Here is a 23,148-nt window from a genome sequence, read left to right on the forward strand (position 1 = left end):
ATCATTTTTGTAGGTTCCATATCAAGAGTGTCAATCTTTTGAAAAACAGATAACAGAAGAAGATTTGTGCTTGAACCAAGATCAATCAAAGCTTTAGACTTGAGATTTTTAATGGTGACTGGAACTGTTACGATTCCGGGATCAACATTGTTTTCTTCCTCCTCCATATGTTTTCCTTTTTCTTGATTTTTCTCCACAACTATACCTTTTTAATTCTCCCCAACTTTGTCTTGAACAATGTCACTACCTTTTGTCGTGATTGCGTTACAAGTTTCCTTGGGATTAACTTGAGTAGTGGCAGAAAACGTACCTCTTTGTTGCTCACTTAGTTGCTTCGCAATTTGCCCAACTTGCGTTTCAAGATTTCTAATTGACGCATCAGTGTTTTTCTGGTTTGCCATGGACAATTGCATGAATTGATTCAAGGTATCCTCGATCTTTGAAAGCTTATCTGGCTGCGTGTAACTTTGGTACTGATTCGGTCGGTTTTGGCCATAGCTTGCGTTGTTGTTGTTGTGTGGATAACCTTGATTGTACGGAACTTGCCTTTGTTGTTGATTTCCCATGTATTTTACCTCTTCGTTGATCGGGGGACAGAAACCAGTTGGATGATCACTCGTACAAAGTTCACAAAAAGCTACTTGTTGTGATGCGTTTGACGAACCGTGCACATCTTTGAGTTGTTGAGGAAGCTTGGACAGCTGTTTTGTCAATTCCTCTACGGTTTGAGTGAGCAGCTTGTTTTGTGCTAGGATTGCATCATTTGTGCCTAATTCCAAAATTCCAGCTTTCTTTTGCACGGTTCCTCGATTGTGTTGCACCTGGTGATCCGTGAGAGCCATTCTATCGATGATTGCAATTGCTTCCGCTGCACTTTTTGCTATCAAGGAACCTCCAGCTGTTGCGTCAAGTAAAAGCTTTGGTTGAGGTAATAATCCATTACGGAAAATATGGATTCGTGACATGTCATCGAAACCGTGGTTTGGACATTTCCGTAACATGGATTTATAACGCTCCCAGGCTTCACACAAAGTCTCGGTTGTAGATTGAGTGAACGTGGCAATGGTTGTTTTTGCATCCATGAATCGGTTATGAGGAAAGAATCTGTGAAGAAAATTTCTCTCTAAGACATTCCAATTGGTCATGGTTTCTGTTGCTTGATCGAGGTACCAATCCTTTGCTTTACCAATCAACGAGTGCGGAAAAAGTCTCATGAACACAGCTTCCTCTTCCGCTTCTGGTGTACCTAATGTGCCAGCAATCTCGTAGAATCGGGTGAGGTGAGTGTAGGGATCTTCATGATCCAGACCTGCAAAAGGATTAGCATAGATGATTTGTAGCAATCCTGTTTTCATCCCAGCTCGTCTTGCGGCTGGATTGTTGGTGAGACGGGCAAACCGTCTTGGGCTGCTTTCGCAGGGTGGTTCCACTTGATTTTCTGCTGCCATGGTTTCTTTGATAGGATGATTTGAGGGAGTATTTGATGTAGAAGCTCCTTTCTTTGGGTTTTTCTGTTTGGATAGTTGTTTCTGCCTCTTTGTTTGCCTTTTGTTCTTTCGGATTGTTCTTTCGATCTCGGGATCAAAAAGAAGTTGCTCCTTTGAACTTTTGCCTCGAAGCATAAACAGAAATTTTTCCACCTATCCAAACACTTGAGCACACGTTGCAACAAACAGAAAAATATATACAATATATAAACAAATGCACAAAACTTAAAAGTATAGAAACGATTGCGATGTTTTAATATCTTAAACGCCAATCCCCGGCAACGGCGCCAATTTGATGTTGTAGAAAGTACAAGTCAAATGTAAGTATATTATGTTTATCGTATCCACAGGGATTGGAGCGATATCAAAACCGTTCAACAATTTCTATAGTTCTAAGCTTAAAGTTTCAAGTTTGTTTGGTTGAAAATTACGGAAAGTAAAAATGCGTAAATAACGAAAGATAAGTTTTAGAGGAAAAGACTTGTTGGGAATTGGTTTTCATCCACCGATTCAATATGAAAATCTCGGATCAGTTATACACAATTTATGCTTGTTTCATTATCATCACGTATTGCTCACAACAAAGTTCATGTCTAAACGTTTGTTGAGATTTCTCACCTTATGGTTTAATCGACGATTTCTCAGTCTATTAAACAATACGGTAGCATTAAGATTCAATACTTAAAGTGAATATTAAACCTAAATCTATGTCTAGCATTTAGAGTTTAATAGTTGTTATCTTGGATCGAGATTAGAATTGTATTTGTCAATATCAATTCAATCCATGAAATAAACGGTGAAACGAAGATAACAACAATAATGATTCAAACATAAATTATATATAATGCCATGATCAAAGAAAATACATACTGTTTCGGTGAACTACGACCAATCCCAACAAGAGAGGGTTTTAGCTACTCATGGTAGCTTGAAGAACAATGGAAGATTCGATTTGGAACGACATCAACGACGATTTCCCGACTCTCGATGTATGTCCAGCTCCCTTCTCCCTAAAAACCTCTATTTCTATTACTATTTCAAAGGTATTACAAGATAAAAGTGAATGAATGCTTTCTGAAATGAGTTCTGCTCCTTTTATAGCAGTTCTGGCCGCCTGAGTTCGCTACGCGAAAGGAGTTTCGCTGCAGCGAATGCCTTGCTTCATTATTAAGTCTTTGTTCTGACCGCCAGAGTTCGCTACGCGAAGGATATTTCGCTACAGCGAATGTTTTCTTCAGCTTTAAGCAATTCAAATCTTCTAGAAACCGCCAAAGTTCGCTACAGCGAAATATGGTTCGCTGCAGCGAATGTACCTCGCTACTGCTTGCTGCTAGCGAAACTGGGAAGTTTGATTCTGACTTCATTCGCTACAGCGAAATATGGTTCGCTGCAGCGAATCGGGCCTTCGCTACCATTCGCTACCTTTCGCTGCAGCGAATGCACTGTTTCTGGATTTTTGCCTTTGAGTGCCTGGAGTTCGCTACAGCGAAAGAAAGTTCGCTGCAGCGAATGCTCTGTTTTCTGGTTTTTTGCTTAAGGCCAAATCCTGCACAAAAACAAACCAAGCCAAGTAATCTTGCACAATAATAGTTTATTCAATGATTGGGGGGTTTTATGTGAGAAATATGTCAAATAAGCAAGATAAGTGCTATATTATAATAATTCATTTTAGCATGAATAAAGCACTTATCAAGTGTCACCCAATTATTACAAGTAAACCATGTATTTAAGAGAAACTATACACTTGGCAGAGGTGATACCTCACCTTAATCAACCAAACTAATAACATGATTAACTTAAATATGGTATTAAATCTATCAAGCTCTTTGAGCTCGTCTTGGCATACTTACGTAATACATTCATGCTCTTCTAGAATAATGTGACTAACTCCTCGTCTTCAAGTGCGTCATCTCCTTTCTTTGGGCTCTGCTCCTAACTTCAAATCCACAATGTTCACTTCCTTCACATCCGTCTGCTCAATATGGGATACATCCATATTCACCCTCTTCAACCTCAAGCTTGCTTGATAGCACCTCTGGGCGGTCTCTTGATCACCTTGGACAACCCCAACACTTTGTTTGAGGGACTTAACTCAAGTGGAAATAAGTCAGGCCATGCCTTAGAAGACCTGAGTCTCACCTATGATAAATTTTTAAGGCCTGAGTCTGGCTTGTAGCCTATTATAGGCATTTTTTAGCCTGATATGACATTTTTACAAGCATGGTCTGACCTGAAAACCTATTTGAAAACCAGTTTCATATTAAGCCTTTCATATACAACAAGGCCTTTTATATACTATTTAGCCTATTTTTCTAACATATATGCACATATAGGTCAATCTATAAGACCTTATAGGCTTTTCTAATAGTCTAAGTCTGACTTATTTAATTAAATATGATTTTAAAAAGATAAAGTCTGGCCTTTTTTAAATAGGTCAGGCCATACCAGACCTTAAATAGAGCAGAATATAGGTCCTTGTAGGCCGGCCTGGCCTATTCCCACCCTATGGGTGAAGTTTTCTAAGTACCTAGCCAAAGAATTTTCTAGGGCCCCATTATAGAGGTTGGAGTCATACCTGTTAATCACTTCGCCATTTCCAAGACCTCATGCTTAAAGGTATGTTTTGAGACTTTGGAGGGAAAGGAAGGGGAATGCTTTGAAAAAAGAGAAGGATTGAGTGAAACGAATTTAAGGGAACTCAAAATTTCTATTGGAGTTTTCGATGGCTTACATAAATTTTTCAAATATCTTTTATGATGTTATAGTATTTTGAAAATTAAAAATATAGTAATGATAAACACTCTTTTATCATTCTATACAAAATCATTTTTTCAAAAAATGTCAAATATTTTTTAATATTTAAAAAAAATCGTTTTCAGAAATCTTTCCTTCTCCTCCCTTCAAAACTCCAAACAAAGTATAAGGGACTATGGACTGAGATAATTTTAATAGGTCCTAAGAGAAATAGCTCAAAGGACACTACCAAATGCAATTACACCATTACTGGGAAAACGCCCAACAGTGTGCCACAAACAACCCTAACCGAATGGACACTCTGGACGCCTCAAAATTGGTTGTCATATTGGGCATAGGCTTAGCCGCCCCCAACCAAATCATGTTTTCCTACTTAATCAACTAAGGGGGTACATGTCGCGCACATAATTAGTCAAGGGAGGATAAATATTTTTTCCCACGATTACATGAAGAATTCAGTTTTCCCACTCCCGTACCTTTGATCGAAATAAGGAAAAACTGTTCCTTTTGGCCTCTTATCCAAGCCTAATAGATCTCATATATATATATATATATATATATATATATATATATATATATATATATATATATATATATATATATATATATATATATATATATATATATATATATATATATCTCATTAATAGGAGAGAAAAAGGAATCACGAAATTCACTCAGAAATAAATACATGAGCTCTACATCACTCTCACGTGGGCGAGATCTTAGTATATCATAAACCTTGAAATCTAAGACAGTCCTACACAACAAAGAGTTGTGGTGGCGAATCCAGACATTTTGTTTGATAGGGGCAAATAATAATATAATAAATTTCTTTTAATATGTAAATAAGAGTTTATAATATTGTAATTTAAAAATACAGAGTTTAAATTTGTTCAATGACAGTTTTGAAATTATCATTAATATCATTTTAATTAATAAATAAAAGTTATTTTCAATTATTTTTGAAAAAATATATTAATGAATTAATATTATGATTTTATTAAAAATAAAATAAAAAACTTAAAATATCTATTTGTTTGGTATTTGAAAATGAAGATGAAAAAAACTAGAAAAAGCAAAATAAAACTAAAACCATGTTAAGAAGATACTCTTTTAATACGCTCCCTTTCGATTTGTTAAAATTTTAAATGAAATCTATCAAATTATTTGAATTTCTATAAGTTAAGAAAAACCTTTATAAATTGTAAACAATAGAAAATGTGTTGGACAGTATAATGTCGTAAATTTTTTAAGTAAATTGTAGGTTAGGCAATGAAAAAAATAGGAAGTATAAGATCTTTTTTTTTTTTTGATGGAAAGACTCACTCATTAGATAGATAAAGAGTCTTGTACAGCAAATGAAAAATTGGCAGAGGGAATAATCCCATTCCAAGTCCTAGCACCAATCCTATGGCCTAAACCAACTAAATTATGGGCTGTTTGGTTTTGATTTCTACCGACAAAAGCAAAAGATAAAACATTACAGGAAATAGCTAATGACAGACAATCTAACACCAAGGGCTCCAACTCAGCCACTTTTGACACACCATTTAAACAGTCAATCACCGAGAGCGCATCCGAATACAAGATCAACTTCTTTATGCTGAGTTGTTCTGCTAGCTTGAGGGCCCAACGAATAGCCAGAGTTTCTGCGACAGCGGGAGTCGTATCCATGATCATCTTGTTTGTTGCAGCAAGCTTGACAATTCCATTCTGATTTTGGAAAACACAGCCCATGCCTACGGAACCATCGGGAAAACAACCTGCATCCACATGAATGATATTAATGTCTTGAGGACATACATTTTCAATAGCGAGATGTTGATTTTGATTTCGGTTTTTTGTCTTCGGATTAGCCAAGTTAAAATCTTCAACCCACTCTCTAGCAATGTCCGCCACATCTTTCGGATCAACAGGGGCCTCCTTGAACACAACCTTATTCCTGGCATCCCAAATTTTCCACAGAGTTGCACACACCAGTTGAGAGCCATAAGGATCCTTTGCATTTAAAAACAGTTCCAGCCAAGAATTGAGATCATTGATGTGGAAATCACTTAGACCAAGGGGGGAGGCAAACCAAACCTGTTTGGAGAAATCACACTGCATAAACAAATGCTCATTGTTTTCAGGACTTTTGTTGCATAGCGGACAATCCGGTATTGTTTTGACACCTTTACGAACCAAATTCATCCGAGTGGGAAGAATATTCTTGGCCATTCTCCAAAGGAAGTTCCTCACTCTATTATGGATAGGAGCATTCCACAACAATTTCCACAAGTTATCATTAACACGCCGCGATGGACCAGGGGCAGAACTATCTCTCTTCCTTGCAATGAGATGGTACGCCGACCTAACGGAGTAATTGCCATCTTTCTCACTGTGCCAAATGAGTTTATCTTCTGGTTGGCTCCAGGAAATAGGGATGTTTGCAATTTGAGAACAAATCAGAGGGCTGAAACAGGATTTAAGAAAATTATGATCCCAGCATCCGGCGATAGGATCAATAAGGTCACTAACTAAGACATCATCTCCAATTCCACTTGACAGTTCAGCAGTCTTAAAGCCTCCTCCTGTAGGAATCCATTTGTCTTTCAACACTCTGACTTTTCTTCCATTCCCAATTCTCCAACCTGAACCATACTCAACAATTTCCTTAGATTCTAGGATGCTCCGCCAGGCGTAACTAGGAGCAAAGCCCAACTTTGCCTCACTAATGGAAGTCCTTGGATAATACCTACTTTTAAACACTCTCTTCAGTAAGGAATCTCCTCCAACTGACAGTCTCCAATAGTGTTTTCCCAAGAGGCTCAAATTAAAATCACTAATGCCCCTGAAACCCAATCCACCTTCGCCTTTAGCTTTCGACAATTTGGACCAGCTCAACCAGTGAATCTTCTTCTCTTCTACTGAGGATCCCCACCAGAACCTAGCCATAAGAGCTTCAATCTCCTTGCAACAGTCCACTGGCAGTCTGAAGCAGCTCATGACGTATGTCGGAATTGCTTGAGCCACGGATTTTATCAGCACTTCTTTCCCAGCCCTTGACAAGAACTTCTCCTTCCATCCTTTCACCTTTTTCCACACCCTTTCGATCACCTGAGAGAAAATAGCTTTCTTGGATCTACCAAAAAAGGCCGGTAAGCCCAAGTATCTTGAGTGAGCCTCGACGGTCTTTACACCCATCCTGTCCCGGATCATATTTTTATCACTTTCCACCACGTTTCGACTAAAAGAGGCTTCAGACTTCTCAAGATTGACCAGCTGACCTGAAGCCATCTGGTACTTTCTCAATATCTCCATGATAGTGTCGGCTTCCTTGATTGAGGCTCTGGAGAAGAAAAGACTATCATCAGCAAAAAGGAGGTGCGTGATGGTTGGTGCTTTCCTCGCCACTTGGATACCATGGATTCTCTTGGCTGCTCCCTCCTGCTTCAATAATCCTGAAAGTACATCTGCACAAAGAACAAACAGGTAAGGGGAGAGAGGATCCCCTTGACGGAGACCTCTCTCCGGGTAAAAAACATTGCTGGGCTGCCCGTTAATTAGGATCTGGTAGCTGACTGTTTTGATGCAGCGAGCAATTAGGCACACCATCTCCTTCGGAAAGCCCATGGCTTCCATCACTCCCACCACAAAATCCCATTCGATTCTGTCATAAGCCTTCGACATGTCCAACTTCAAAGCCATAGCCCCTTTCTTCCCTTTGGTCTTCTTTTTCATCCAGTGGAAGCATTCAAGAGCAATTAGAGCGTTGTCCGTTATCAGCCTTCCATTCACAAAAGCACTCTGTTCAGCGTCGATAACGTCAGGGAGGATTTGCTTGACTCGGTTGGCAATTGTCTTTGTCACCAGCTTCATAAGAACATTACAAAGACTTATGGGTCTGAAGTCTTTAGGGGAACTTGGATGCTTGACTTTGGGGATGAGGGCTATGAAGGTTCTGTTAGCCTCAGAGGGGTCCCTATTATTGTTCAGGATATCAAGGACCAAGGAAATTATGTCTCTCCCAACGATAGGCCAATACTTTTGATAGAAGAGAGCCGGTAAGCCGTCAGGGCCTGGAGCCTTCAGAGGATGCATCTGATGAAGGGCCGTCTCTACTTCCTGCCCCACGTATTTTGCCTCACACAGAACCTTGTGCTCAGGGGTAAGTTTCCCTTTTACAATATCACACGTAGCTTCGATATTTTGGGGGTTAGAGGTGCCAAATATATTCTTGAAGTAGTTCAGAAGTAAATTCTCACAGTTGCTGCTTCCCCGCCTCCACACACCAGTGGGATCTTTTAGTTTAAGGATTTGGTTACACTTTCGCCGTTGCGTCGCCTTTCCATGGAAGAACTTTGAGTTGTTGTCACCATCCCTCAACCATATAGCTCTGCTCCGTTGTCTCCAGAGTATCTCCTCTGTCTTAAGAAGATTGTTGCGATGTTTTTCGAGGGCCTTGTAGGATCTAATGCTCTCCACACTGTTACTCCAATTTTCTACACCTTTCAGCTTTTCCTCAATCCTGGAAATCTCTTTCCTAACTGAATCTGGTCTGTATTCCTTGAACTCCTCATTCATTTTTTGCAATTCTTTTATTTTGTTCAGGCCTCCCCCTCTAGCATTGTTCCAACACTGTCTAATCATTCTTTCACATCTTTCATCTTTGGTCCAAGCTTCTTCAAACCGGAAAAGACGCCTGGCCCGTTGTCTACCTTCTTGTGTGACACCCATATCAATCCTGATCGCCGCATGGTCCGAACCGAATCTGGGCAAATGAAGAATGTTGAGTGGAGAGAAATCTTGGATGAACTGTGCAGTAGCCATAGCTCTGTCCAATCTGCACTGAATATTTGCCTCCTCTGCTCTACCATTAGACCAAGTGAAAGGGTACCCTTCAAAGCCAAGGTCCTGTAATCCGCATGATTCAATAGCATTTCTTCCCCAATTCAGTTGGCTGCAACTTCTAGTATTCCCCCCAAGTTTCTCGTTTTCCTGCACGATATCGTTGAAATCGCCAAAGCATATCCAATTGTCTCCCATTGATCTAGCCACCTCCTGGAGCAAAATCCATGTATCTTTTTTATTTTGCTCTTCTGGGAATCCATACATTCCCACAAAGCCCCAAGGAATATTTGTCCCTTCATCCAGAACATTACCACAAATATGATTGAGAGAGAAAGAACTCAGAGAGATCTGTAAACCCTCATTCCACAACAGCAGTAGGCCTCCGGCTCTGTCTCTCCCATTGCCTTTGCAGCCAATTGAGTGGCAGCAGTCATATCCTGTTTTGATTTTTATTCTAGTAGCCTCTTGAACGGTCAATCTAGTTTCCATCAAAAACACACCATCGGGATTTTCTGTTCTGATGAGCCTTAGCAAGGCTCGAACTGCACGGGGATTCCCTAACCCCCTGCAGTTCCAACTCACTAATTTCATTGGGATAGGCGGTGTTGGGATTCCAACACCACCTCTAGTACAATGTTTTGATTTATCTCACCTACTTCTGGCTGCCTTCTTTTCTTGTTGATTTGCCCCATTTCTTCAGAGGACACTTCTCTAATAGGCACCTCCACTAGTTGTCTTTTTCCCCTCTCAATTGCTTCCTTGCTTCTAGTCTCCCCCATGGGTTTCTTCCCCGGCTTCCTCCTACTCCATTTCTTTTTCTTTTGCACTGTTTCCACTGGATTTTGATTGATGACTTTGTCAGCCTCGGAGATGATCACAGCCCCAAGGGATTCCGCCACCGTCTCAATAGCCAAATTATCTACTCCCTGCTTCCCTCCCGGTTCACCCTCCTTCTCAGTACCCTTTTTCTTGTGGTCTCGAACCTGTGTAACTTCAACCCCTTCCTCCTTGTCTTTTTCATTATTGTTGCACCTGCTTTGACTTGAAGATACCTGGAACAGACTCCTGCTGCACGTCCCCGAACTCCCCTCTCTGGACTTTTGGTCGTCAAAAACTTTTGGGAGTGGCGAAGCTCGTAACCATAAACCATAGGATAGCTCCTGTTCATCCAGATCTTCGAAGCCCTCTTCACTTAGATCTCCTAGAGCATCACAATCCTTCATTTGATGGCCGATTCTCCCACATACGAAACAGAAAGTTGGGAGTCTCTCGTATTTGAAGTACACTCTGTGAGTTTTCTCCTTAAATCGAACCACCGTCCCTCGCTTGAGTGGATTATTCAGATCTATTTTAACCTTAATTCTGAGGAATCTCCCGCTCCTATGTCCTTCCTTCGTATCCATCTCTTCGAACGTACCTAGGATTTGACCAACCTTCCGCGCCATTGTCTCGGATCTCAGCATCAAAGGGAGATCGTAGACACGAACCCAGAACATCCCGTAGTGCATGTTAAGGTTGGAAGGTTGCTCTTCCCCTGAAACCCTGTCCAACACCAAAAGGTTCCTATCAAAGCTCCATGGGCCGCTACGAAGCACCCATTCCATTTCTCTTTTTGTTGCAAACCTGAAGAGGAACAGATTTTTGTTTAACTCTTGTGTCTCCACAGCATTCTTTAGTTTCCAGGCCCCCACAATCGTTGTAGTGAACGCTCTAGAGTTGAAACCATTTGTTGTCCATAGTCTTCCTGCAAGGGTCCTCTGAAAAATCTCTTCTCCGCTCACCTCATCCGCCGCCGCTGTAATTCCTTCCTCCTCCTCTTTCGTAAGTGGTATGTTTTTCCACTTATCCATTGCTACACGTATCTACCACCTCGTGACTAGGACGAGAGAAAACAATCGAGAAGCACCACTCAAGTGTGGTAGAAAAGCCAGAACAATCTGGAGATAGCCGCCACAAACCCTAGATTTGGGGGAAGGGGACACGATAAGTTTTCTTAGAGAGAGAGACTCTGCCTTCTCTCTAGAAAGCACGTGAGTTTGGAAGTATAAGATCTTTACAAATTATAAAGAAAATAATAAAATCCTATAGCTCATACGACTTTGAATTTTACGATCCTTGCTAATTCCCCTTGGAAAGCCCATCTTTGTTCTTATGCTCCTTGTTTATCCACTCCTTATCACATACTACTTTGAAACAGGTTTCTAATAACATAACTTTGAAGTTATGTGTAAGATGTGTGAAATAATTACTCATTGCATAAAACAACTTTGAAGTTATGTGTAAGATGTGTGAAATAATTACTCATTGCATAAAACAGTGGACAGAAAGAGCAATCGCTTAGTTGATAAGAAGTTTATTACTAATAAATAAATAGATCTTTCCATCACTTGCTTACACCTAAAAAGTACACCTTGTCAAGAAAACATAGCTTGATGCATGTATTTAACAACTTCAATGAGCTATATTTGGAACCAAAATTTAACAAATCTATTAGAGTGAGATCCTTTTCAGTGCAATAAAAAAAACTAGCACAATAAAAGTAAAATGTAACAATATCATGTAGTATAACTAGGAACATTCTCAGTTGAAGTACTGCATGTCACAGCAGTAACAAACCAATTCCGATGTTACTAGATAGATTATCAAGCTCTTCCGGCGCGGTCATACAAGTGAATTTCCATGAATTAAAGTACTGCATGTGACAGCAGTAACAAACCAGATTTACACTGTATACTTTGAACCAATTCCGATGTTACTAGATAGATTATCAAGCTCTTCCAGCGCGGTCATACAAGTGAATTTCCATGAATTAAAATGTTCGAATTGTAGGTGTAGATCAGTTAGGGGGAAATGTTATGCATACTTGTTCAGTGATAGCACTGAGAAAATAAAAAGAATAAAGCATTACAAATATAATAGAGTAAGCCGATGTAACCATGGCAATGTTTGATCCATACATAATTGTTTTACTGAACATGATTTCATACCATATTACAGAATTTAAGAGGAAAAGGAATGAGCTTAGATACGTTGTTGTAAAAATCGAGTGTACACAAGATCATGAGGGGGTTGAAAAATTGTAACTCGAGGATTGTAGCACGGATTGTGCATAGAGAAGCTTGAAAGATCGCAGGATCAACATGTTCAACTGTTAGACTCTGCCAATAGGGAAAGACAAAGGAACCAATTTATCTCTAACCAGCATAGACGGGTTGCTAATTCACATATATCAAAGTGTTCGCTGCAAACTTTAATACGAAAAAAACTGCATAAGCAATAAACTAGCACAATAATAGTAACGACAAATGCATGAGTTATTCATTGAAAGGCAATGAGCATGAGGTTATAAGGTGCTAAGGAGAGAACATTTCCCTAATTGATATCATATACTGACTGCATCAACCTATAACTAGCATTAGCATAATATTTCAAGTTAAGCTTGTTGCTAAGAGCTTTTATTTAGTGATTCTATCATAAGGGTACATGATAGATTAAGTGTTGTTCTGCAAGAGACAGATTCAAATTTGTTATTATTAATATTTACACAGTCATCGATTTTGCAGACAAATTTAATGGAAGAGTATGATCCACAACCAGACCCCTCCAAGCGGAAGTGAATGCAAAAACCGATAGTTATTAGTTATTACATTTGGTGGTAATATAATTATACAATTCACATTTCACAACATATAAATATTTAAATTTTCATCATGTCTTTGTTTTTTCATCCTATATTAAGGAGGGGTGATAATTATCAAATACATACTTATCTGCAGATTTGTGAATAGCCCATTTTGCCAAGTTACATGATGCTTCATATACAAGAATGTTAACTTTCAAAGCTCTTACCTTCTCCCTTCGGAGATTGGTTTGTAATTTGACTCACTTAAAAATAAATGAAGTTTATTGACAGTAGACTGCAAAGATAAATGAAAATCATGTTAAGACAAAAAACCATTAATAATATCAATATGAACATAACAACAAGTAAATAACACATGACTTTTGATTAAAATTAAAGTGGCAGTGACACCATTGAGTAGTCCAACCTCCTTTGCATATGTAACTATCAACAAAATAAATAAATCATATCGATTACATAGCCGTCATGAAAATAACCAATTATTTATTGAGAAATTATCTTACCTGGAATTACACTTATAGTAGACCTCTAGCAATCATTTCACAAAGAAGTTTCTCCGCCTTTTCATTCTCATCTTTATGAAAGAGAGCTCGGATAATAGTTTCATACGTTATAGCATCAGGAATGATACCATTGTCCTCCATTTTTGACAACAAAGCCTCTGGTTCATCAAACAAACCATCTTTACAAAGTCCATTGATCATAATATTATATGTTTGGATATTTAAACAATAACCCTTAGTCAAAAGATCCTTAAAAATATTATGTGCGTTTTTAAGTTGCCCCCCTTTGCATAGTCCGCCAATAAGTATATTGTACGTGCACATATCTGGTACAATGCCGTGGTCTTTGATTTCTTTTATTAATGCAATAGCTTTGTCAACAAGATAGTTTTTGCATAAAGCGTCTATTAAAGAACTGTAAGTGAATATATCAGCTGGTTGACCATTATCATGCATCTCATCAACAAGCTTCCAAGCATGCGAGATTCTCCCTGATTTGCACAAACCGTCAATGAGAGAATTGTAAGTCACCGTGTCAGGAGCAATTCCTTTGCAACACATTTCATTAAAGAGACTCAAAGCTTCATTGACCATTTTCATCTTACAGAATCCATTAATCATGATACTATAGCTCCGAACACTAGGTGCCACTCCCATTCGAGAAATAGTTCTCAACACATGTTCGGCCTTATTCACTTCATTAACCAGACAATACCCATTCATTAATGAATTGTAAACAATAACATCAGGTATTACACCCTCTTTCATCATCACAACTAATAAATTCTTGGCTTCTTTCACATTTCCCTCCTTACAAAGAGCATCAACCAAGATAGTAAAAGTACAAACATCCGGGTAGATGTTTCTCAATACCATCTCATTTAAAAATCTAGATGCTTTTTTCAATTGACCAACAATACAAAATCCATAGATTAGAGAATTGAAAGTGACAACATCAGGAGAAATTCTCTTTGCAATCATTTCAGAATATAACTCATAGGCATCGTCTACACATTTATCTTTACAGAAACTATCAATAATGGTGTTATATATTACCTCATTAAGCCTGACCAATTTCCCTTCAATCTTTCTCAACAATTGCATTGCAGCTCTTGTTTCCCCAATTTTACACAACCCATTAATCAATGACGCATAACCAAATTGATCAAAGTGAAATCCACGCGCAACCACATAATCATGAAAGTGCAAAGCTTCTCTCACCTTACCATTAAGGCACAAACCATTGACAAGTGTAGTCAAGGTTATGGTATTCGGTTGATAACCTAATTTAAGAATCTTTGCCAATGTAGAAAATGCAAAATTCAATTGACCTAGATGGGAGAAACAATTGATCAAGATGGTCAAAGTAGCAATATCGGGAGTAATTCCATTGAAAGGTTTTGAGAGAAAGTGAAATGAAATAGCAAAATTGGAGTAAGAAATTAACCTTGACCTTGTTGTGAACGACATTGGCGGGTTAACAATGGAGAATGTTTCTCAGACTAACTTCAGACTTTGGTGGGTTAACAATGTTTCTCAGTTGAGAGATTCGCAATGGTATCCTAGTACGGTTTTAAAATGTTGTGGGAAATTGTTGTTTTGTTGTACCTATTTTTTGGAGCATGATTTTGGGAAAGATGACGGGTTGCATTTGGACGTGCATTTAGTATGGTTTTGAGATTTAGTAACCTATAGGAGCATATTGTATGGTGTCATTTTAGACAATATAAAAATTATTAGGAAGAAGATTGTTGTGAAGTCATAAATTAGTTTGATAATCAAGAATGTCCAAACTTATTATATTGATGTTTTTCCTGTCATCTCTAAGATGGATAATCCATAAGTGATTCTAGAGTATATCCGATTGTATAAAGAAAAGACTGGTGTAACTCTAACAAAAAAAGGCATTCTAGATGCATGTACAGGGCTTCAAAGAAGAGGAAAATGAATGCTTATGAAGATTAGAAATTTTTAGGGATTTTAGTTATATCTTTTGCTTCTTATGTGTTATTGTCATTATTACTGAAGGAGCTTTAATTGTAAATTTGTAGAGATATTCGTTGAATGACACAACTTTGTATCTCACCAAGAAGGAAACAAGAACATCACCTTCTCAAACTCCTTCTCAAGTGTATTAAAAATGGCTACAAATACTGAGAAAAGCAATATAACTTTTTATTCAGATTATTTTAAAGACCTGTCTCACACTGAAAGCTTAAAACAAGCATATATTAAAAAAAAATCTCAAGGAAAAAAAATCAAATTTGAATGTATCACTGTTGTCACGGCCTAATGTGTTTATCGCAACAGGGTACCCGCAACAGGGTACCCGCAACAGGGTACCCGCAACAGGGTACCCGCAACAGGGTACCCGCAACAGGGTACCCGCAACAGGGTACCCGCAACAGGGTACCCGCAACAGGGTACCCGCAACAGGGTACCCGCAACAGGGTACCCGCAACAGGGTACCCGCAACAGGGTACCCGCAACAGGGTACCCGCAACAGGGTACCCGCAACAGGGTACCCGCAACAGGGTACCCGCAACAGGCAGGGTACCCGCAACAGGGTACCCGCAACAGGCAGGGTACCCGCAACAGGGTACCCGCAACAGGGTACCCGCAACAGGGTACCCGCAACAGGGTACCCGCAACAGGGTACCCGCAACAGGGTACCCGCAACAGGGTACCCGCAACAGGGTACCCGCAACAGGGTACCCGCAACAGGGTACCCGCAACAGGGTACCCGCAACAGGGTACCCGCAACAGGGTACCCGCAACAGGGTACCCGCAACAGGGTACCCGCAACAGGGTACCCGCAACAGGGTACCCGCAACAGGGTACCCGCAACAGGGTACCCGCAACAGGGTACCCGCAACAGGGTACCCGCAACAGGGTACCCGCAACAGGGTACCCGCAACAGGGTACCCGCAACAGGGTACCCGCAACAGGGTACCCGCAACAGGGTACCCGCAACAGGGTACCCGCAACAGGGTACCCGCAACAGGGTACCCGCAACAGGGTACCCGCAACAGGGTACCCGCAACAGGGTACCCGCAACAGGGTACCCGCAACAGGGTACCCGCAACAGGGTACCCGCAACAGGGTACCCGCAACAGGGTACCCGCAACAGGAATAAGATTTTTTATAAAACGTACGAGTAAACTAAATTATTAGGTTCACAATAAAACATCAATTTAAAAAATAAAAAATAATATATAGATAAAATAACGAGTAAGTTAAAATATATTATATTTATATTTGAAAATTCATAAATTTTACTTGAGATTGAATAATGAAAGAAAAATAAAATACAACGAATATGGTACAGGTGTGTATTTGGTACCGCAACTGTACCAAATACACACCGGTACCAAATACTACCGGTACTTCACTATTTTTTTTACGAAAAAGAGAGTATATGATGGAGAAGAAAAAACATGAAGATGATCTTTACGTGAACAGTAGCTGTTTGTAAAGAAAAATGATACTCTGTTTCTCTACACAAGTGGCGGCTCGGTTTCTGTCATCCTTTCAGCAATGCTCCATGCAAATATATAGTATGACAAACTAGGGTTTTCTACTAACAACGTTGGACTTTAATGCAAAAATGGGCCTAAAGAGATTTCTAAAATGCAACCATACTTCTATTCTTTCTTTTTAAATTATTTTTTTAACTAATAATAATATAAAATAAAAATTAAATCATATTAATTCTAACAAATAAATTAAATTAAACTAAATTATTTAAAACTATTTTTTTGAAAAAAAAAAATTAAACTAAAAATAAACACAATTTTTGATATGAAATGCGTTGGGTAAAAGTTGGGAAATGATACTCAGGTTGTAAAAAAAAATTACTAATTACTCAAATTTATTTATATACATGTATACGTGACCTAACCTACGACAACCTACATAGATTTGATTCATGTATTGAGTTTGAGTTTCACAATCCGTAGTCTCTCTGATGTAAAGTTAGTGATTTATTATTTGTAATTATTTTAAATATAAAATAAAATTAGAATATTACTATAAACTACTTTTTTTGTCTTAATTTTTCACTCACCGTCAATATTTTTACTAGATCTATACTTGGCAATTTTTGTATTTTTAATATTAAGTTTGGTTGCTTGATGTTTTTGTATCATTTTCTACTCATGGATTTTAAAGAAATAATTGTCACTACTAAAAATACTCGAATTTCCTGCGGATTTACCTTCGTGGATAATAATTTCCGCAGGTAATTCCGCAGGAAATTTCCGCAGGAAACATCCGCTGCTAAATCCGCCGGAAATCAGCATGAAAATTTAAATCTAAAAATGTTATTTTTCATTTAAAATGTTATTAATTGTATTCTAAAATGACCATAATATAAAAATTAAAATTTAATTTAAAATACTTTGAACTTAAATAAGACAAATTCATATACAACTTATTACTATAAAAATTGCTACAAAGTTAGTAACAAGAATTTAGATAGTCACATTACTAAAAATGACTCAAAGAACCAAGCTACTAATATCATTTGTCCACCTAAGTTAAAAAGATACACCAAGTCAACAAGAAAAACAATACAAATCAGAATTTATTACTAAGGTCTTCTTCATCTAATTCATCGACGCCAACTTCATTTGTTTGATCACTTCGTCCTCTCCCGGAATAGTTGGATTTTGAGAAATCCCCAACAGACAGAATTTTTCACCTTAGAGCTAGCTAGATTCACATTCAGATTAAAACAGTAAGATACGGTACCACCGGGTATCTAGCCTCCAAACCACCACAACAATAATCATAATTCTGAGTGAGATTGATGGCCAGCCATTTTGTAGGAAACTTATATGATGAAAAATCTGGATTCTCTTGAGCATTATTGCTCATTATTCCCATAAAAGGAATCGCCTTCTCCATGAAATTTGATGATCCACGCACCTCCCTGCCACCGAATTTCACATAAATATCATCAAACATGTGTTCCCAAAAACACTTTTAAAATTTTCTATATGAGATCTTATCAGGGTATACAATACAAACATATAGAGGAAACCTATAAGAAACACCATACTATTATATAATAATATGAAAGATCATGAGATACCTCTAAATTAACAAGCCAGCTGTTTGCTCCCGATCCGAATCCACAGTTGAAATGATAAGCAGAAAATGGTCCATCCAAACATACTGCCAAAAACAAATACTCATATTCAGCCAAATCAAAAGCTATACAAAATTTCAAGTTAATCAACTAAACAAGGTTGGTATACACACTTTAAGGCCAGTTTGTCAGATGCACTATTTTATTCACTCATATAACTTAGCAACTTGAAATAATACAAAATTTGGGTAAATTATTTGAAAGAATTATAATTTTCAGAAAAAAATTCAAAGAAAAAAATAATTTTAAAAAAGGGTTAGAAGTGGATTATACCAGCTGCTTTAGCAACAACAGATTTGTAAATAACAATATTAAAGAAAATGTAATGTGGAGATGGCTTGCAACAAGTTCCCTATTGATTCCTTCTACATTCATCAAAGCTACTATTTATCTCCGAAGAGCCTCTGCAACAACAAAGCCGAAGAAAGAATCTTGTATTAGAAATTGAACAATTGATGGAGTGAAACAACAAGTATATCTATCACGTTTGTATTTGTAATAAAACATAGTACCGTGTAAGCCAAGTACATTCTCAACATTGAGAAACTTTGCATGAAGGTTTATCTCTCATTTCACTGACCTAGAAAACAACTGCATAAAACATAGTACCGTGTAAGCCATGAAATGCTACTATTTAAGGAAATTTTATTTGTTATATGCAGATGGCTCCAGTTAATGATGTAATGCACACACCTGAAGATGACTTACCTGGGAACATGAGTGGTTTAGAGGATGAAGAGGTTAGTGTTGAAGACAATTGGAAGTGAGTCTGCCCTGCACTGCACCTAAGACAAGGACATTGCAGAATTTTAGAAGAGTCCTCTCCTGGAATATTACCAAAAACACAAAACTCCAAAGCTGACTTTTTCAATTCAACACTTAACGAATATCACCAATCTTAAATATCACCAATCTTAAACCCGGTCATCCAAAAAAACAACGAGAGCTTCACCTTTTCTCTGTTACACACACACACACACGCACGTGATTAGAGTTATTATAACTGACAGTGTTAGAGGCAGTTGTGTAGAGATGAATTGACTTACCTGTTTCGGCCGTCGACGAGGACCCGAAGATTGTGTAGTTGGATTTTGTGAACAAATACAACTAGGACTATCAAAATATACAAAATGCTGGAAAAATTAGCATTGAAGTACAATTTAGAAATTAACCTCCTTGCAGTAGTTATACTGCAGCATCTGCTAAATATATCAGAACTTAAATCAAAAAGTATAATAACTTAGCTAGAGAAAAATATCCATTGATGTAAACCTATCTAGCACCGACGCCTCTGAAAAAATGTGTCAGTGTCGCGGACCGAAACCGCACAACACACTTGTGATTATGCTTAATTTGTGTCTATGTGTCTGTGCTTCATAGTTCACAATCAATCATATATCTAACCTTAGAAGTAATTCTTAAACACATTTAACAATATGAAAAGACTAGAATGAAAATAACACCCGCTTTATCACTGGTTTTTCAAATGAAGGAGCAATTGAAATACCTGCAAGTTCACTACTTTCCTCAGTTTTTGTAACTACCGACATTGGTTCTTCTCTGAATCGCTGGTTTCTTTGATTGGACTTGTTCTTCTTCATCTTCTTCACGATTGTACTTCCCTGACACTTCCTTGTTCTTTCGCTTCTTCCCCTTCATAGTATAAGCCCGTGTCATTTTCGAATCTGCAAATCAACACATGGATCCAAAACGGTGCTGTTTTCGTGATATTGTATGCGAAATTCGAATCGGATTGCTAGAATTTGGAGAAGTTTTTCTGAGGTAACGATGAAGATGAAAACCCTAAACTAATTGGGGATTATCGGGTGAAGAAGAACAAAAAGAGGATAACTAGGTTTAATCAATAATTAAATAATTTATATCATTTATTTTAATTCAAAATAAACAATTAAATATATAATTATTTTTAATAAATCATTAAAATTAAAAACAATAAGAAATACACCATCTTAACTTTTAATATATATATATATATATATATATATATATATATATATATATATATATATATATATATATATATATATATATATATATATATATATATATATATATTAGAATTTTTAGCCAAAATATATTTAATTTTTTTAATTGATACCCACGAAGATTTTTTTAAAAAAGGTACTTCCGGAGATGCATCTACGGAAGCTGGGTGTATAAATAAAATTTTGCGTGGTGTCTAAAAAATCTATGGAATGCATTGAGAAATCGTCCACCATGTTTGGAGGTATTTTTCACGTAGTCGTCATTCCATATGGCGCCACCTACTTTTTTTTAATATCTGATCTGCAGGTAAATCCGTAGGTAACAGTAAATCCACGGGTTATTGAATTTAAAAAAAAAAAAAGAGGAGGCGCAATATAGAATGGTCAAACATGGTTATTGAGGTAATATTTTTGAAATATGAGTTACTTATACATTTTTTTTAAAAATTGATTATTATAAAAAAATCTTCGATACCCATTCTCAAAATTTTTAATACCTTTTATTAATTTTATTTTTCAAATTTTTTATAACTTTAATTTCATTAAAAAATTAAGGTGAAAATTTAAAAATAACACAATTCACAATAAAATATTAATTAATATATTAGATAATTAACCATTAAATATAATGATTAATTTTTAAAAAAATGACAAAATTTGCTATTACTTTTAGAAAATAGTTAAATTTCTAGCAAAATCCGCAGGAAACTTTCCTGCGGTATTACCTGCGGATTTTGTATAATAGTTTGGTTTTAATAAAATTGATATCCGCAGCAAAATTTGCAGGAAACTTTCTTGTGGATTTACCTACGAATTTTGCATTATATTTTCGTTTTATGTTTGAAATACATAAACCGTAGCAAAATCCGCAGGTATTCCTGCGGAATTTTCTGCCAATTCTTGAACCGCAGGAAAATTTATTTTATTTAAGAAAGTCCCAGAAAAATCCGCAGGTAAACCTGCGGAATATTTTCCGCAGGAAATACGTGTATTTCTAGTAGTGTGTTTGGTGAAATTTAATTATACTATTAAGTGTTATGACATATAGATGATTTTTATTTGCCTTTGTATAATGTGTTTCATCCAATTTATATTTTGAAAATTTGTACAATTGCATTGAATTATGTGTTTTAGAAATTAATCACTATATTGAAATTAATTTATACTTTATTAAATATTTCAATAAATAAGAAGTTCACAAACAAAACACCACAAACACCACAACTACGTCTTCAAAAATACCATAAATATGTATGTAAAATAAATAGTTAACGTTATGTTTTTTGGAATTTTACATTAGAAGTTCACATTTTTTAAAATAAATAGAAAATTTCTTCACCCACCTCTTAACCTTCTTGCTCACCCCTGGTAAATTTACAACACTACCCATTGTTTCGGAAGTTCATTTCCGAAAAGGTACTTTTTTTTGAAAAAAATGTGTTTTCGGAAATGTATCTCCGAAAACGTGTTTTTTTTAATATAAAATATTGATTTCAGAAAATGTGGTGTTTCGGAAGTTCATCTCCGAACGCACCCCCCGTGATGGAATTCGGAAATGAACCTCCGAATTTATGTCTGGACAGAAGAAAAATGAAAAACAACAACGATTCGCTTTGTTTAATCGGGTGAAGATTACAACGATAATATTACTGAAAATTAAAGTTACATATTGTTGAACACGGGTAGGTGGGGATGAGTCAAAATTTTGATTACGTCGTCCGCCGATCTTTGAAGTTTCGCGTCCAACTCGATCGGGCTTTTCGAAGAAAATCGGTCGAACGTTGTCCACAAAACCGCTAAATCTTCGTCGTTCTTGATCTCAAAAGGTGTGAACTTAATGCCTCCCTCGTCGTTAAGCGATGGCGAGCGGTACTCGAGCTTGACAACCTTTCGATTTTCGGGATAACGCAAAAGCGTGTTGAGCGACGGTATCAACTCGGCAAACGGCGTGTCGCGCGAGAAGCGAAATTGGAACGACATCGGGTAGCCGGTTTCAAAGTAGACGAATGCTGGGTGGGGGTATGTTTGTGTCATTTGTGTTTTGTGGTGTGAAGAGGATGAAGAAGAGTGTGTAGTATTTATAGACTTATTGGAGCATTGATGGCCCAACAAATCTTATCCTGCCTCAGGGGACAATTCGGAAATGAACTTCCGAAAATAGGCTCCAGTCATGTATATTTCGGAAGTTCATTTCCGAATTATGCAGAAACAGACTTAAATTTTACATTTTGTTGATTGCTTAGTGTGTTGTGTAAATTGAACAAATGGAATTGACATTAAACATAAATTAGACAAAGATGACATAAAACATACTTATATTATATATGTATTGAATCGGTCCGATTTTACATGATAAACAACAATACATACAAAAAATGATCGTTACAAACAAAAACGATCCGGAACGAACTAAAATTCACCGAACCAATCGGTGGATCCTAAGTCCAAAATAGGCACGTTCTTCGACCGCTCTCTATTTTGCTCGCGCTCTTTGCTCATCATTTCTTCAAACTCCGCCATCCTCGAAACGAACGGATCCGGCCAAGTCTCCGCCTCATTTGAACGATGTGTCGTCCATTGACAAGAAGTAGCCGGTATAGGACAACCCGGTTTCAAAAACACTTGAACGAAGTGCCGCGATCGTAGATACCCGATGCATATGATGCGGCCCGACGCGTCCAACGGCGGTCGACTATGAAGTGGAAAGAAAGTCTCACTTAGTCCAAACCTCGTCAAATCGACGCACACCATATCATATGCACTTGCTATT

The 23,148-nt window shown here is 37.5% G+C and overlaps 3 protein-coding genes and 1 long non-coding RNA gene across 4 annotated transcripts; all 4 read right to left on the reverse strand.

Moving 5' to 3' along the window:
- Window positions 1-209: 209 nt before the first annotated feature.
- LOC131641646 (uncharacterized) lies at window positions 210-1,448 on the reverse strand. Its single transcript, XM_058911942.1, has one exon. It carries the CDS (start codon window positions 1,446-1,448, stop codon window positions 210-212), a length of 1,239 nt encoding a protein of 412 aa, XP_058767925.1.
- An 8,213-nt stretch (window positions 1,449-9,661) lies between these two features.
- LOC131641648 (uncharacterized) lies at window positions 9,662-10,924 on the reverse strand. The gene has a single exon (XM_058911943.1). The coding sequence runs from the start codon at window positions 10,922-10,924 to the stop codon at window positions 9,662-9,664; it is 1,263 nt and encodes a 420-aa protein (XP_058767926.1).
- A 2,263-nt stretch (window positions 10,925-13,187) lies between these two features.
- On the reverse strand, window positions 13,188-14,690 carry LOC131641649 (putative pentatricopeptide repeat-containing protein At1g12700, mitochondrial). The gene has a single exon (XM_058911944.1). The coding sequence runs from the start codon at window positions 14,688-14,690 to the stop codon at window positions 13,233-13,235; it is 1,458 nt and encodes a 485-aa protein (XP_058767927.1). The 3' UTR covers window positions 13,188-13,232.
- Window positions 14,691-18,340: 3,650 nt separating this feature from the next.
- LOC131641651 (uncharacterized) lies at window positions 18,341-18,952 on the reverse strand. The gene is made up of 3 exons (XR_009295582.1): window positions 18,885-18,952; window positions 18,646-18,776; window positions 18,341-18,398 (listed from the first exon to the last, which is right to left on the reverse strand). It is a non-coding gene; the product is annotated as an uncharacterized LOC131641651 (long non-coding RNA).
- Between the last annotated feature and the right edge of the window lie 4,196 nt (window positions 18,953-23,148).

The sequence above is a fragment of the Vicia villosa genome, unplaced genomic scaffold (genome assembly GCF_029867415.1).
Source record: "Vicia villosa cultivar HV-30 ecotype Madison, WI unplaced genomic scaffold, Vvil1.0 ctg.003906F_1_1, whole genome shotgun sequence".
Lineage (NCBI taxonomy): Eukaryota > Viridiplantae > Streptophyta > Magnoliopsida > Fabales > Fabaceae > Vicia > Vicia villosa.